General features: G+C 40.7%; 1 protein-coding gene and 1 non-coding gene across 2 annotated transcripts in view; both read right to left on the reverse strand.

Annotated features, from left to right (window-relative positions):
• Window positions 1-2,193: 2,193 nt before the first annotated feature.
• Window positions 2,194-16,727, reverse strand: part of slc4a4a (solute carrier family 4 member 4a) — a 53,151-nt gene continuing 38,617 nt past the window's right edge. Inside the window, exons 12-27 of the mRNA XM_070904352.1 lie at window positions 16,527-16,637; window positions 15,877-16,051; window positions 15,647-15,780; window positions 14,860-15,134; window positions 13,494-13,564; window positions 12,710-12,895; window positions 12,496-12,609; window positions 12,070-12,231; window positions 11,107-11,285; window positions 9,901-9,973; window positions 9,254-9,322; window positions 8,883-9,056; window positions 8,217-8,375; window positions 6,774-6,867; window positions 5,690-5,769; window positions 2,194-2,307 (exon numbers count right to left, since the gene is read on the reverse strand). Coding sequence (XP_070760453.1) covers window positions 5,726-5,769; window positions 6,774-6,867; window positions 8,217-8,375; window positions 8,883-9,056; window positions 9,254-9,322; window positions 9,901-9,973; window positions 11,107-11,285; window positions 12,070-12,231; window positions 12,496-12,609; window positions 12,710-12,895; window positions 13,494-13,564; window positions 14,860-15,134; window positions 15,647-15,780; window positions 15,877-16,051; window positions 16,527-16,637 — 2,020 coding nt within the window. The 3' untranslated portion in view covers window positions 2,194-2,307; window positions 5,690-5,725. The remainder of the gene's footprint in view (window positions 2,308-5,689; window positions 5,770-6,773; window positions 6,868-8,216; window positions 8,376-8,882; window positions 9,057-9,253; window positions 9,323-9,900; window positions 9,974-11,106; window positions 11,286-12,069; window positions 12,232-12,495; window positions 12,610-12,709; window positions 12,896-13,493; window positions 13,565-14,859; window positions 15,135-15,646; window positions 15,781-15,876; window positions 16,052-16,526; window positions 16,638-16,727) is intronic.
• Window positions 4,021-4,091, reverse strand: trnag-gcc (transfer RNA glycine (anticodon GCC)). The gene has a single exon. It is a non-coding gene; the product is annotated as a tRNA-Gly (tRNA).

A 16,727-nucleotide genomic window follows, 5' to 3' on the forward strand; every position in this document is an offset into this window, starting at 1 on the left:
ACTCCAAACTAACAACTCCCCACATGATATGTCTCAGACATTAAGTCACACTTGTCTCGCCTCTCTGCTGTTGACTAAAAACACTGATGTGGAGTTTAACTGACGTCGTCACTTCGGGCGAGGAACTGAAACAAACTGACAGAAACAAATTAAACACAACGGCCGAGACGGTGCAAAGTAGCTTGATGCATTTTGGTTGGAGCCGACGTGCCTTTATGTACAAGATCTGCAGAGGAGGAAGGCGGCTCGTATGTCACGCGGTTTCGTTTTATTTCTACAGTGGTGGTGAAGGGGGCTTCCTGTTTAAATCTGTGACCCCACTTGGACTGAAACGTCAAGAGTGAGAAAGAAACGGGGAGGGGGGGGGGGGCGTCCTGCAGGTAATACTGGCCAAGAAAAGTCAAGCTGTCAGATCTGAGAGGTTTGATTCTGTCTGTGAGTGACTGAGGACTCACTGGCCACTGAAAAGCTGTGAAGTAGAGAAATGAAGTTAATTTGGAGTTTGTACAACACTCGCACGCCTCGCGTACACTGAGAGAGTTACTGGCCTGAACAACAAAAAGTATTCTGAAGTTCTTCTATCCTCCAAAATGATGGTCTTTTTTAACAAGACATCCCCTCTTTGTGTCCTGGTCTGTGGGTTTGTTGCCAGGATGAAGATCCCCACTTGTTTTGCCTCGTACTCAAACACTGGCAACCAACACGCTTCCATTAATCACAATAACACGTTGGCGTCTCCCACCAATCACGATCAGACTCAAAGCACTCAGTGATAACTTTGGGGACTTTGTGCTTCAGCTTCACGAGACAAAGTTGTTTTCTATTCCACTAAACTGTGTAAAAACAGTGTAGGCAGGTTTGCACAATTTAACACGTTGCCGGGACTTGAATCAGAAAAACGGTGCATGGAAACAGTTTTGGAAAGACGAATGTCGCTGACAATTGGAGCTCTGTAAAAATGACGTTCTCAATGTACTCTAACTCCGCAAAAGTCTCACATTAGCTTCGGCATTTTTGCACAGAATAAATAACCTGCGTCACTCCCTCGATGTACGTCCAGCATGACGTGCGAGTATTGTTTTAAGATGGACTTTAATGAAACGTGATCCCATTTGCACGTCAGATTATTTCAACAGCTGAGACAAAAAGAAATGAGCCTGCTGAGGACTGCGTGGGGCTTACATGGATTTGATTCCCTTCCTCTCATTCGTCATGTCGTTACCATAATAATTTCAGTCTGGATCGATCTCTTATAAGCCACTTAGGTAAAAACCGGATGATTTATGTAATCGCTGAACTGTTTTCTACCCACAAAGAAACAAAAATGAAGGACACGAGAAAAGATTACCAACATACACAAACACACAAAACATAATCATTAAAAAAAAAAAAAAAAAAAAGGATAAAGAAATGATTTAATTTAAACAAGTAAAAGCTTTGAAGGGAACACGAGAAAGAAAGAGTCAGAAAAATTAGAAAGAGAAGGTGATAAAAACATTTACCTCATCTGCACACACACGTATGCAGTGTTAAGTACCTGTTAATTAACTTAGAATATCTATTTGCACACATTTCCTTCACAAGCTATAATACAGTGAATCTCTTGAATCATTTCAACTCTACAAGAGGACAGAGAGGAAATATCAAAACCCCATGCTGCGTCAAAAATCAACATGTTGCGTTTAATCTAAAACAAGAGGTAGAGCTATAAAAAACATAATTTTCCTGCTACAGGAAAATGTTATTAGAGTAATTCAATTTATATAAAAATTCAGACGGATGACATTTTTATATATATATATATATATATTTATATAAAAAGAGCAGGGAGGGCGTCATGCGTGGTCAGAGAGAGCTGCAGCGATCACTGTAGATCAGCGACTTGTGAGGAGTTGCATAGAGGAGTTACATTTAACAGTCGGACACAAAGACTGTTTACTGTGGAGCTGTGAGAAGAACACCAAGAGAAGACTGTGAGGAAAGACGTGGTTTAAAATAGCTTCGTTATTAGAAAGGTACCGTCGTGTTAGATCTCTTTGTTCCTCAGTGCGTTCCCTTTTTTTTTTTCTCGCTAATTCAGACCAAAGTCTTGAAATCGTTGAAAGGATTTTGGAGTTAAAAAAAAAAAAAAGTAAAAAGACGAAAGTTGTGTGTTCAGGTGCTGCGGGAATCGCCGGGCGGGCTTGTGGCTCGGGGCGCTACAGAGACGTTTCAGACCCTCTGCTCTTCCAGTAGAATGAATTGTCATCGTCTGGGTCCATGTCTATTCTAATCTGAGGCACGGACTTCAGCGGACTCATCTCAGGGCTGAAACACAAACACATGGATCGTCAGGACGTATGCTCGGGATGTAGTGTCATTTTTAATCAAAGGAATAGTTTCACACTTTGGGAAAGACGCTTATTTGCTGTCTTGTTGAGACTTACGTGAGAGGATCGATCCTTTCATGTCTTCATGCTAAATATGAAACTGGAGCCAGCAGCCGGTTAGCTTAGCTTAGCATAAAGAATGAAAACGGGGAGAAGCAGCTAGCCTCTCGTCTCACTTATATATATATGTTTAATCGGTACTAAGACTGAAGCTTAAAAAACGAATTTGCCATTTTACAGATTATTTCTTAGCCAGGACAATTTTCCAGCTAGCGGAGACTCCAGGAAGTCACTGCTCCCGGCCAAGAAATAGTCTAAATAAAACCACAACATGTTGCTTTTACACTCCGGTGTTCTTCGTATTAAACAAACACGACACACCGTGTTAATCGGTGAGCTTTGCAGGTCTCAGAAAGTTGAATAGAGGCAGACGGCAAGAGAGCAAATAAGCGTATTTCCCGAAACTATTCGTTTAAAGGATAATTCTGGTTTATTTCAACTTGGATCATCCTTTCGTAGTTCTGGTCTTCATTTCTATCAGTTATGATAACATTGTACTCACCAAACTCTGACGGGGCGTGAAACATGAGCAGTCAGACAGGATGTAAACAAACCCCTCAGTTTAGGTAAAATTATCACCTGAACTGTCTGCTTTAAACCTCCATCACAGTTTACAGACTAACTTCTATAGTTAAATACTATATTCTGTCGATTGATGTTTTTCACGTGCTTGTAAGTCTGGCTTTAAAAAGGTGTTATAGAAATAAAGCTAACTTACTTACACACTCACTCTTTACCTCCTTAAACAAAGTGGTTCAGATAATCTGGCTTGTTTACAGCCTGTCTGATAGTGTTTTACACCCCGTCTGACTTTGTTGTTGTGACGTCGCCATGTTGAAATGATGGAAACCATAAGACCAAAAAATAAATAAAGATAAATACATGTTTTCAGACATTTGTCCACATCTGGAGTCATCATACAAACTGTCAGTGATTGTTCCCAGTTTCAGAATTTTCTCAATGCCATGCAGAATACATCTTTTCTTTAGACTTCAAACACCACGTTACATTAATATGAGATTAAACAGTCGTCTGCTTCGGTACATAAAGATGAAATCTGCGAGAAAGAGACAGCTTTCTTTGAATTCTTAAAGCAGAAACATAATTTCTGCAAGCCGGTTAGAGTCAAATCCTCTGCTTGTGTGATTAATGTGCTGCTGCTGTTGTATGAAATTATATTTTCATAAACACGAATGCGTTATTGTGAAGTCATTGTGTTTTGGTCTCTCAAGGCTCTGCAGAAATACAACCAGCGATGGTGGTTTGATGGTTCCTGAGGTCATCTGAGCTCAAAGCAATTTGGCTTCAGTCTTAGTGGGGACAGGATTACTTTTAGGAGGAGGGGGGGGGGGTGTTCACTGAGGTTCATGCCCTGTCCGATGTCACTGACTCTAATGGACACGTGCCCAGACCGCTGAAATGCCCGAGGTCGTAAAGGCAACATGAGATCAAACTATTCCAGCCTAAATTTTCCAGTCAGGAGATTAAAGATGTTTTTTCATCAGCATGGAGCCAATTAAAGCTATTGCAAGTACTGTACTTGAGTATCAGAATCAGAAGTACTTTATTGATCTTGTACAAAGATATGTAATGCATTGGCCGGGAATCGAACCCAGGCCTCCCGCGTGGCAGGCGAGAATTCTACCACTGAACCACCAATGCTGTATTTCCAGCCTTTCTGGATTTGGCTCAAATTAATGGTCGTCCAGATTAGCTCCACCTCTACCTGCAACAATAATTGGATAATACAGTATACGATACAATAGCATTTCAATGACAGGGGCCGTTCTGTAGCCTAATACTTGTAATTGTACAGTGTAGTATTGCTGCTTTTACTTAAGTAAAAGATCTGAATACTTCTCCCACAGTCAGTAGTTCATTCAGCTCTCTGCAGCTGAAGACCAATTAGAGAAATAAATCCTGTAAGTTGTTTGTTTGCATCACAGATGTGCTTGTGATCACAGCTGCCTTTCACACATTGTCCCAAACACTAATCCTCTTCCGTCAGCACAGTTCAGACAATCGTAGAGCAGATGGGGTGATAAGAGAACAAAACGTGACCCTGTGCCTACGACCCGTGGATCCTGGTCATCATGAGAGGTTGTGGGCACGATGGAGGGACGTAATCTCTTCTCGAGCATCATAATCATCGCTCTTCATATTTGCCCAAAAAACAAGGCTTGTTCTGCCTCTTTAAGGCTGATTGTCTCCTCTAAAGCTCATATCAATGAAGCACAGTGTGTGTTTGTCATGCAACACACCCTCGCCTTCATCTAGTAATCGTGACGAGGTCGATACTGAAACATAGGCCGGGCTGGTTTTAGAACGTTGTTACTTCTCTTAACATGAACTTCATATGAACTCTAACTTAATCTTGAAACTCATCATGTGGCGCTGAAGAAGTCAAATAGAGGCAAATATAATTTTGGAGCATTCAGTTGTTTGTATTAACCATACAGACAAGCAACCATGCTGTTGTGTTGTTTGCACCAGGGACCTTTGTTGCATCCCCCCTTTTACTCAGCTTTCCACAAACAAATCCCCAAAAATACTATAAAAGTAAAAACAAACTATATAAATGTCCACAATGCACATGCATCACAGATTGGGAAATTTAGGCAGAGCTGCCCTGAACTCTCAGCACCAAACGGTTAGCCACTAGCCGGTGAACACTGTGGAGCATTTAGCAGCTAAAGTGCCAGATATTTCTCTCGGGAGTTGGTGGAGACCAAAAACAGAGCTAAAAGACTGTGAATACTGGACTTAAATTTGACTCCAAATGAACTATAATGTTGCTATGTAACTGCTGGATGTGTAAATACGTTTGCTAACAATTTCAAAAACAAAGTCCAGAGAGAGAAGCAACACATGAGAGAGGAGACATCTGAGCTCAAATACGGCGTCTCTGCTAGCCACTGAAAAATGCTGTTTAGCCACAGGAAACTTAATTAGCCTCGATGACCTTTAAAGTTCAGACTAGCCTTGTATGTTAGCTTGTTAGCTCGTCTTCTGACCTTTTGGGACCTTTGATGCCACAGTCATGAATGACTTCAAAAAGAAAATCAGTGCCAGTTATATTTAATTTTGGCCTGTTTGGTAAGTGGCATTGCGGGAGTCTACAGTTGTGTACCCCTCAGTCTCTTTCTCACACACACACACACACACACACACACACACACACACACACACACACACACACACACACACACACACACACACACACACACACACACACACACACACACACACACACACCTCACCTGGACAGGTAGTTGGCCTGGTAGTAGCGAAGCTGCTCAGCACGATGTGTGTCGTTCAAGGAATGATGGGGACTTCTCTCCTGCGGAAGAAAAAAAAAAACAGCCATTAGTGTGCATGTATTCAGGGCAGCAGCTGATTTCACTGAGCAACACTTTCAACCAGAGAAATTAGCTGCTACAAGCTTTTTGGATGGATCGACAACCTGCACACTCACGTACAGTAGCTATTAGATTGTCTATTTAAAGTTGATGTGTTTAGTATTTGACGATTCCTCTTAAATTTAGTAGAAATGATGAATAATGAGTGTGAAAACCTAATTGAAAAGCTTCATAACAAAATAACCTCTGCCCCGTGCAAGAGATAAGCGGAAACTGTATTTGAACATATTTTAGCAAAAATATTAGATTAGTCTTTGTCGCTGTTGTACTCCAGTGTAATTTTTGGTGGAGTATTTTCAAAGATATTGTTAGTACTACTTCCTGGTGGTTGACAATACTCTAATGTTTTCACTATAGTGGGCAGTAATAAAGTAGATGAGAAGCCAGTGAGTTGATTTAATGTAATAAATGGGAATTTGTTGAAATGTTAACTGTTACTTAACCGACATAATTACATATTAAGGCAAATGTTAGATGCAGGTGTGCCAATTGTCTTTTACATAAAGCTGAAATAACAACTGTATCTGTGTTTTTAACAAGCGGTTTCTACAACAAGGTGGAAAGTCAACAAAGAAACTTGGAAAAAATCCATGAAGACAACAATGAATGAGTTGAAAGTGTACACTGAAGAAAAAAAAGGGGGTTAGGTCAAGCAAGCGAGAATTCAGAAGGAAAAAGACAAACAAAACCAATGTTATTGGAACGCATCATAATCCGAGACAAAAGTACAGAAGGAGAAGAAAGTGAGTTCATTTCATGCATGTTTTGGAACACAAGAAAGAGTAGAAAGTGTTAATATCATGCAGTGAGTGAAGCATCACTCAGTCATCAGAGGAACTGAGTGAGGAAGCAGAGCAGGTCGGGCAGGATCAAGAGGAAGACGTAGTTTTCTCTCCGGTGCTGCAGGTAGTTCGGGTCTACTCACTGTCAGAGGCCTTATCACCTAAGAAGGGCTCCTGCTCCATCATGTCCATGGGGATTTTAATGCTGGGAACATTCTCATTGTAAGGATAGTCAGACTGTTGGAGAGAGGAAACACACATCCTGAGACGGGACCTCCGTGGGTGTCGGTGAGTAAGCATCAGCACACACACTCGCACACATTTGTATTACTACACCTGTGACGACCTGTGTTGTCAACGTTCATTCTTTCTTTTAAGGAAACATCCACTGAAAAATACAAAACAGCACGTGGTGACGATGCCTCTCTGGGTCCATTTTACGGTTTCCTGGTTCTCGAAGGTAAAAGAGACGATGCAACATGGCACTGAGAGCTTTCTGTCTGTGAGAATCAAAGGGCAAGAGCTTCTTCCATCATCCTCCATACTTACATTTAATAACAATTTAACCCATTGATGTCGGCTTGAGGGAGGAGTCGTTTCAACTAGACTGTACAAGATATATATATATAACTGACTATGGGCCACCAGAAATGGACGATTGCATCACTCCCTGGGCTCTCAGTGTTTTTACATTTTAAACCAGAAAAACACGGCAGCTCTTCTAAAGATATTTGTACATTTCTTCTAAATGATCCATCAAAACTGGGCCAGGTGACTGATATGAATTAATCTATAAATAATTACATTACTTTCTGGCCCCACTTGGGTCCCAGGTTACTAGGAACTGAGTGGACCCATCAAGACCTCTGTTTCTGGGCTCAATCGCTTAGAAACTCAACTTCTAACACTTCAAGAGTGAGAACTAGCTCATGTTAGAAGATTATCTGATCCAATGTGTGTATAATCATCCTAAAGACATCTGGATTTAAAATGTTAGAAATGCAAAAACACACTCATACAACAACATTCTTGCGCTCCCTCTCAGTCAAAAAAACAAGAAATGTCTTGTTGCTTCGTGCGCACATCTGACTAATGACTTCCAGTAGCCGAAACACAAACCTAAATCTGCAGGATGTTTATTGTTTCCACTGAGGAGGCATAAATAATCACTGAAAATGAGACATATCTAGTATATCTAGTATCTCTAAGATTTTTGGCATGGCACAAGGGAATTCTAGCATATGATTTATTGTCAAAACTTTCTCATCTTCACTCATTGGGGAAACTACTTTACACCAACTGAAAATCAGAGAAAGACAACTTCACAACACGAGACAGCGGGTGCGTGAAGGAAACTGACGTCTGTAGACCTGGTGGAGAAACCCTCAAATGGAGCATGCTGTTGCAAAGAAAGAAAACTGGGATTTGGGAGCAGATATGGAGGTTGTTGGTGAGGTTGACAGACTTGGGAATGGGCTGTCGTGTAAAACCAATTATAAGAAACTGATGAAGAATAAGGCATTTGCTTGTTTCGGCAAGGAAAACAAGTATATTCCCAACAGGGGTTGAAAACTCAAAGCCCTTACGTCTTCGGCATCGCTGTCTATGCTTCCTCGTTTTTTCTTCTTCTTCTCGTCCTCTTTCTTCTTCTTGTCCTTCTCTGGGATGACATCGTCCAGGAAGCTGAGGTCATGCTGGGAGAACATGTAGTCCATCGCTTTCCTGACGGCTACCAGAGCGAGGATCTGAAACACGGACAGGTTAATAAAGACTTTGATACACAACTTTATAAACACTTGCTACTTGTCACTTTCTGCCTAAAAACAATAACCACAACACAAAGTGCAATGAATCGCATAATAAAGTCTTGAGTGCTGCATTAGTGACCCTGAACCGTCCGTTATTATGTAAAAACACCCTGACAATCGTCGCTCATTTATCACTCGAATAAACAATCCTGACTGTTCAGTGTCTGATCGTGAGCGAGCAGAGATAAAAGCAGCTCAAACCAGGCTCCATTTTCACACTCATCCCCTAAAAACCTGAACCTACACTAATATACATATACAAACTCCCTCTACTGATGAGATAAAACCCGTGACAGGCATCTCTCATCATTCTTTACATTTCACAGACTAAACTATTAGCAATTAATCACAAAATCAATTAACAGAATAATCAGTAGTGAGAATAACATTTTAGGCTCACAGATATTGAATACTGGTAAGAATCTTCATATAAATGTCTCTTACCATGACAGGGAATATAATAGCGGCTACAGTGGACTTGAGGATCCAGAGCAGAGCCAAGCAAAGGACCTGGATGAAGGTGAAGAGGTGGACCTTCCTGAGGGGAACGTGTCGCAGGTAAACCAGGTCCGGCTGATGCTTCGCTGGCATCAGAAGCAGCTTGAGACGATCCATAAACTACAGACAGATAAGAGGTACAAATACACATGACAGGATGCACTGCGTGCATGAACGCATCACAGTAACAGCTCGTCACTGGTTTGCACTGTTTACTGGATAGTTTGATAAATAAGGTTTAAATTTTGGAGGTCAGTCTCCGCTCAGATTTCACCTGCAAATACTGCTAACATGACGTGTGTCAGGTGGTGATTTACCTGAACTCCATTGAGAGAGGCGACTCCCATGTATAGGAAGACTCCATACAGCACAGGCATGGGGATGAACTAGGTAAAACAAAGAGAGAAAAATAAATGCACATAAATGTAAACTTAAATACATTTTTAAACACGAGTTCAGAAGACGTAACTGTGATTTACATTCAGAGACACAGCTTTGTATTCTCTAAAACGTGTGAAGCACAATATTTAAGGTTAATGTGGGGGAAAAAAATCAGCCATTCCAGCTTTTGAAGTAAAAGCTGCTTCAACAATATTTATTTAAAGCAAATGTGCACAATTATGATCTTAATCTTAAAGCCTAAGCTGGGAAAAAAGCAAAGGCTTTTTTTGTCAGACTACAATAGTTTGATTAAGTGGGATGAAAGGGCTTGTTTCTTAACCTTAATGAGGTAACTATTTTGATCAGACATTGGTATTCCTTTTTGGCTGGATCGAATTGTTTTCGTCCCTCAGTGTCAAGCTGTTCTCCTTGAATAAATCTGTAACTTAGCAGGTCTATTACAGATACTGTCGACATTTAAAATGTTATAAAGTTCATTTCCATCTGCTGTCTATTAAAAAGATGAAAAGATTAAACTTTAGAGAATTAGTGAGTAACAACAGAAGACAATCCGATTAATTACCTTCAAAATAGGAGCCATAAATACAGACAGTCCTGTCAGGATGAACACCGCCACACCAGTGACCCTCTGCTCTCTGCAACAAAAGGAGAGGGAAAACAAATACAGTTATAACAAGAACAAAACGCAAATGTCTGTTTGGTATAATTGATTTATTTCAATTTTTTTTAAACCTCTTTTACAAAAAATAATGTGCCAGAAAAGCCTGAATAAAGAAGCTGATTACTTGAGGATTTCAATAATTTCCCAAATGTCATTCAGTGTAGCCAAAGCAAAGACAACCACAACATTTGTAGGAAGTTCAAAGTTGGTGTTTGTTAGTTCAGCTTACAGCTGACACATCAGGAGGCTGTGGAGGGTTAGGGTTAACAGACACCAAAACAAAACAAAACTCTCAAAACAGGAAGAAAATGAAAGTGTCTTTACCATATATTAATGAACACAACGGCAACAGCATGTATAGAACGTGGTAATGATTTAATACTGCCAATTATGCAACTTGGTTCATGGAGGTGCTAATGGATGGGGATGAAAAGGACAGATTATTTCCCCACTACTTTTTGGTCTAGGGGTGTATGTTTAGTAGGAAGTCAAACGGTAGGCCAAAGAAGAACAGATTTGTTCTGTTAATTTTGCTTTTAAGATGTTTCTGTAAAAAGCAAAATTCCTTTCTCCTGGATTGCTGGGTTCAAAGCTAATCCTTCAGTATAAACCACACACATTTATGCCTGAAAAGAAATACGTCCACCATTTACAATCCTCCTAAAAAATATCATCTAATTCGGTACATGAAACACTTGGACATATATATTTAGAGGCCCAAAGGTTATCCATCTGTGTTTTTGATATGCTGTACTGCTTTCTATTAGCGTTGGTTGCCAAATTAAATTGTCATAACTGCAACTTATGACATGTGCACACAACTTCTCTGAGTGTTTATGTAAAAGCTGCAGGCAGCTCACCTATAGGTGGTGCTACAGCAACAGGGTCAATTTAATTTACTATGAATCAGTTCATCCTTTACATTCATTTCATCATTGTGTAGCGCTCCAATGTTCCCAGACAGGATGTTGGTATTCTCTAATAATTCTATGGTTGTCTGTCGTTATGCGCACTTGATGTTGATCCAGATGAAAATATTTAAAACATCTACTAATAAAACACTCAGTTTATGGTCTTCACTCTCTAACATATTGCACCATGTCTTACCTCACACCCAGGAACTTCGGCTGCTCTCCAGGAGCCGACGTTTCGGTTTCCATCTTCAGACTGTCGATGTGAGCGATCGAGATAACGGTGGCGGCCACGTACCACGGCAGACCCATGAAGGAGCAAATCACCAGCAGAACGGCCACCCAGAACAGATCCAGATGGTAACCTGCCCCTTTCTGGTACAGACAAACTCGAGGTTAAAAGGTTAATGTGCATGCTCAGGCAAAAACAGTATGCAGAGCACAGCTGCAGACACAGGCATGCCTAAAACCCAAACACACAGCTCTTGTGTGGTTTGATCATATAATATGCTGATTAATACAGTAGCAGAAGAGACACAAAGTGCTCTGAAATGATTCGGCAGTTATCTTGTCAAGTCACATCAAAGAAATAATAAGTCAACTTCGGCCGTGACTCTCGGAACGTCTGAAGTAGCTGCTTTTTGAACTGAACTATTTCAGTCACTGCCATGAAACATCTCTCACTCCCATGAGAAGAATGACAACAATATTTAACTACAGTGTGAAGGTAGCCAGTGTCCTGTACAAACTGCAGTTTGTTGTGGGAAAAGGATGAACGAAATCTTTACTTCACATAAATCAGGGAAGACGAACAAAAAAAGCCTCTCTGTTTTACTGAAAACCTTTTTTGTTGTAGTTTGGTTTCTATTTTAAAACACATTCTACAATATGAAATATGCAGATTCGAGCATTTCACAGCAATATATTATGCAAGTTGTGCTGCAAAGTCCTGCACAAATGTTTGGTCATGTTCTGAGAACAGCCAATCACTGCACTACACATCCTCCCATCTGTAGTACAGAAACGACTCACATGCAGTACATCCACCCTTTGAACTCCGTAAGATTTAAAACAGCAATAACATTTAGCATTTCAAAGACTTTCATCTCCTGGGTCACACATTACCACCTGGCTTAGAATACATATGTTTCTTATTTACCTTCAGCTTGTGCTCCTTCCTGTTGACGATGACAGCAGTAATCTGCTGGTCCATGAAGACCAATATGGTGACCAGCAGGGCAGGAAGAGCCGACGCCAGGTAAACCCACCAGGGGTTTCCTCCGAACGGGGGCACAAACCAGCCCCGGTTCGGACTTGTTGGCTATGAGGAAGACAGAAGCTCCAACATGTCAACTAGACAAAGTGGCATTTGTGCTCAACACACAGACAGAAACTGTTTTGAAACCCATTTGTTTGGTTTACATGACATTAATCTGGCAGATGTTTTTGTCCAAAGCTAATTAAAATGTCCTTTTCACAAGAGTCCATTGGAATCTTGTGATGTTTTATGAAGCAATACACCAGACCAAAATGCTTTTGAATTGTGCATTAAGCTTGAGCACTTATGTGGCAGGGAGGGCCTCACCTTGAATTCAGTTGGCACGATGAGTTTAGGAGTTTCGACCCCTACGAGCATGTCCACTCCACAGAAGATGAAGATGGCCAGGATGATGGCAAAGTCACTGATGAGCTTCCTCACCTGGGTGAAAGTTAACACAAACATTTGACAAAGTTTGTCATTTCCTTGACAGATGACCCGTTGGATTATATTAGTTTAGGGTGGCTGACGGCGGACTCACGGTGGTGGGGAAGAACGGGCTGCCCTTGAACTTCTTCAGACACATGGAGCAGGTGTAAGTGCCAAAGAACAGAATGAAGGACATGAGGGAAATGTCTGGGACGAACTCGCAGGCCTTCCCCACCAGCTCCCCTTTGTACTTTAAGCACTCTGTCTTTGTGAGGGACGACCACGTGGCGTTCATTGGCTGCACAGAGGAAACAAAGAGCATCACGGTTAGAAACAGTTATTCATGCAAATGAGTGTCCCACTAAAGCTGTGACAGATACAATAGAGGGCTTTCAGGTAAAGTACTGTAGCGTAACATTTCTTGTAGCGAAGAGGCAGAAAAGAGTTGACTGATAACTGTCTCAGACTTTAAGTAAAGAGAGATATAGACCAACTTGTGTCACAGTAACCTCAAACTGGAAACAATGTGCTTATCACACTGTTCTATTTTCCTTATAACATTGCTGAACTGACAAACACAACACAAGTGTCTCCTTCAATTTTCTCGTTATCTCTCCACTAGCGGCTGGTATGTGATCTGTGACCCAATAAGTCTTTTCAAGATTGTCAGACCAAAGTCCTTCGGCTTGAATGCTGCTTGAAGTAAATCAGTAAAATATACACAGTACACTACAGTATATTAGAGCTACTGCATGGTTGAGACAGCATACAATAGCATAGATGACATATCACATAAAATATCAATGAGGACAGTTTGGCGTTCAGGACCAACATCACTAGAAAAGTGAAGATGATTGAAATAACGTTAATCAGCGATAAAAACAGGAAACACTTACCAGATCAGTGTTGTTCCAGTACCAGACTGAAGTACCTTCTAAAGGATCGCCGATGATGTCTGTACTGTTCTCTGCAGAAACAAAACTGCTTTTTATCACTTCACCTGTGCATCTTTAGTAAGTTTTAATTTGTCATGCATAACAACGAACAAGTTTCCAAAGCAACAAGACTGTGTCTAAAACCATGCAATAATAGCCCCATACAGCTATAGTGAGGGGGGGGGGCAAAAGAGTTTATCGTTTATGCATCAGCCATTTTTTGACTCAGCTCAGCTGTTTTCAGGCTTAGTCGTGCGTTGAGTTAAATGCTAAATGTAGCATGCATGTTCACATGCTCACTTAGCATATATCCCGCCATAGGTATAGTTATATAGTTTAGCATGTTAGCTTATCTCTCTCTCATCACTCTGGAGATGCCACCGTGGCTCAGTGGTTAACATGCTAACAGTGAACCACAATGTTCAAGTGCGGCTGGGAACCTTTGTTGCATCTGTCTCTCCCTCGTTTCCTTTGGTCTCTCTGCTGTTGCTGTCTAAAAAAAGGCATTAAATGTCCTAAAGATATTTAAGATATTTGAAAAAAAAAAAAAGATGTTTCACTCTGGGCCAAAGTTTTGACCCAACCCACTAGCTTGGCTTTGACTCCAGCCAAGAATTTCCCTGACTTACTGTTGGTGCTACACCAGCCTGTTTTGATGATGTGTCAGCTGCTCACTCGTCATAAGTAAGCCTCTGGTATGCACTGTACTCTGTGGAGCGGCATGGGGAATAGCATATTTCTGTGTGTGTGTGTGTGTGTCAGAGAGAGATATTTTTGAAAGCAGCAGGGGATTAACAGTAATTCAGGGCTGCCCCCTCTTCATCTCCCATCCTCCATGAGAAAATAGAATAAAGAGGCATGCTGTGTTGTATTAAAGACTGATCAACAGCGCTTGTTCACTGTTTTATAGTCACAACAAAAACAAAATGCTCATTATAACCATCACACCATAGAAATATCTGCCAAAACCAACTCAGCAGCCCATAGACTGTAATTACTTCTTACAACCAAACAAGCTAAAGTGAGTGATTATGCCGTCTGTCTAAATAAACACTCCATGAAAAAATAAAAATGTTGTATTGATATGCACCAAAATACCAAGACAAATTCCTTGTATGTGAAAACCTACTTGGCAATAAACCTGTTTGTAATTTTGATGCTGAACTTGTACAAATAAAACTACCTGAATGCAAACTGGGATAGTTTTTAGAGAAACCATCTCATGAACAGGATGTCAAAACCTGCAACATCCAGTGGGTTAATCAGTATCAGTTTGTGGAATCAAACACACTCAGCCGAACAACTGCTCAGTTAAACAACATCTCACCTAGAACAGCAGGGGCCATACAGAGGCAGTCATATTGTGTGATATACTCCATCTTAAACTCGGAGTTGATGGGATAGTGGTGAGCTAATTTGAGCATCTTCTTGAAGGCATCATAGATGAAGATGAAGCTGATGAGACAGGAGAAGCCCTCCTCAGTGAACCGGGTGAAGTACTGAACCAAGAAGCTGGCATCAGTGGCCACGAGCACCAGGCAGAAGAACGCCGACCACAGGCCGATCCACAGGCGGAACTCCAGGTAGTCAAAGTCATTATCTCTGCATGGAAAAAAACATCACAAATATTCAATAATAGTCAGTGAAATGTATTTGATCTTTCATACATGTTAGGACCACTGTTGGGAATAAAGAAAACCAGTCAGTGTTTTTAAGAATAAGGGATAATGTCAAGACAAAAAATATCAAATCTCTCATTTGACACATGAAAGCTGACAGACTGGTCTCACCTGCTTACTGCGTCTGAGTATTAAAATCTTGAAATGATTTGTCAAAATATTTCAACTGTAAAGATGTGAAAAGACTTAAAATATGTCAATATTTTTCTCAAAAAAAGTTTTAATTTTCCTAACAGCGGCCATGACACTCTGCACTGGCATGACTTACATTAAAAACAATTGTGTCAATATTATTGGTTCACATGGTACAGATGTTTGGAGCGTTTTGACTGTCACCAAGCAAAGTTTAGTCTGATGATAAAGTACTTTTCAAGCCCTAAATCATCTATGAATTGTAACTGGGCCTCTGACAAACTGAGAAAATGGAGAACGTACCTGCTGAAATTAAAGAGCAGCCGTTCAAACACCAGAACAGGACCGGTACTGCTGAGGATGGTGAGAGGCTGGCCAGCCAGCAGACAGAAAACCCCTCCGGTGATAGCTGTGCCCAGAAAACTCTCCAGCACGCCCTGCACACGCAGAGGGGAACAGTTAGGGAGTCATTCAGAACATAACTGGTAATCACTCTGTTAACAAACTGTTAAAGCTTCAAATGTCAGTCTGACCTGCATGTTTTCTGTAGCATCCCCCAGCAGACCACCGAAGGTGATGGCGTTTGTCACAGTTCCCAGGTAAATAAACAAAATGGTGGACAAGGCCTGAATGTGAAATGCATCTGTGAAGTCACTGACAAAGAAAGGCGCTTTTCTTTTGATGTCGAGTATGAGACCCCCACAAAACCTGAAAACAGAGAAACAAAAGGTTGTTTTCCACAATGTGGAATACTAAGCACAACAAAAACAACATCTTGAATATGAATTTACAGTATTAATATGCAGACCCAGAGAACTGCAATATATGACTCATTTCAGTTGACCAAACGTGACATATATCTAACACTGTAACGCTGAATCATAAGCACAGTAAGGGCAAGACATTTTTTACATGGATATCTATAAGATATCTATATGCTGCACTCATTGTTCACTGTACAGTAGTTTTAAACTCTCATTTAGCTGTTGAGTGCCCATATTTGTACTACAGGTTGTGCTTGAAAGAAACACATTGTTTTGCCTAAATTTTACACCGTTGACTATTCAATCATGTTTGAAAGGTAATGCAATGCTCCGTGTCCAGTTTTAGTAATTTTAGCAAATTAATATAGCTATCAATTCTCATATAAAAAACATTATTTAAAAAAATATTTGTTTCATACCTTCCAGTCTTCTTCAGCTCGTCTCCTACAGCGTGCCCCCCTCCTCCGTGACCTCCATCATGAGGCATATCTCCATTCATCTGAGAGTCCCCTCCTGCATACATGTTTTTCCTAAAATACACAAAAATACATACAGTTTTGTTGAGTCTGACAGGCACTTTACCTGTGATTAACATTTTATTACATGAAAATAGTTATGAT

The sequence above is a fragment of the Enoplosus armatus genome, chromosome 4, assembly GCF_043641665.1.
Source record: "Enoplosus armatus isolate fEnoArm2 chromosome 4, fEnoArm2.hap1, whole genome shotgun sequence".
Lineage (NCBI taxonomy): Eukaryota > Metazoa > Chordata > Actinopteri > Centrarchiformes > Enoplosidae > Enoplosus > Enoplosus armatus.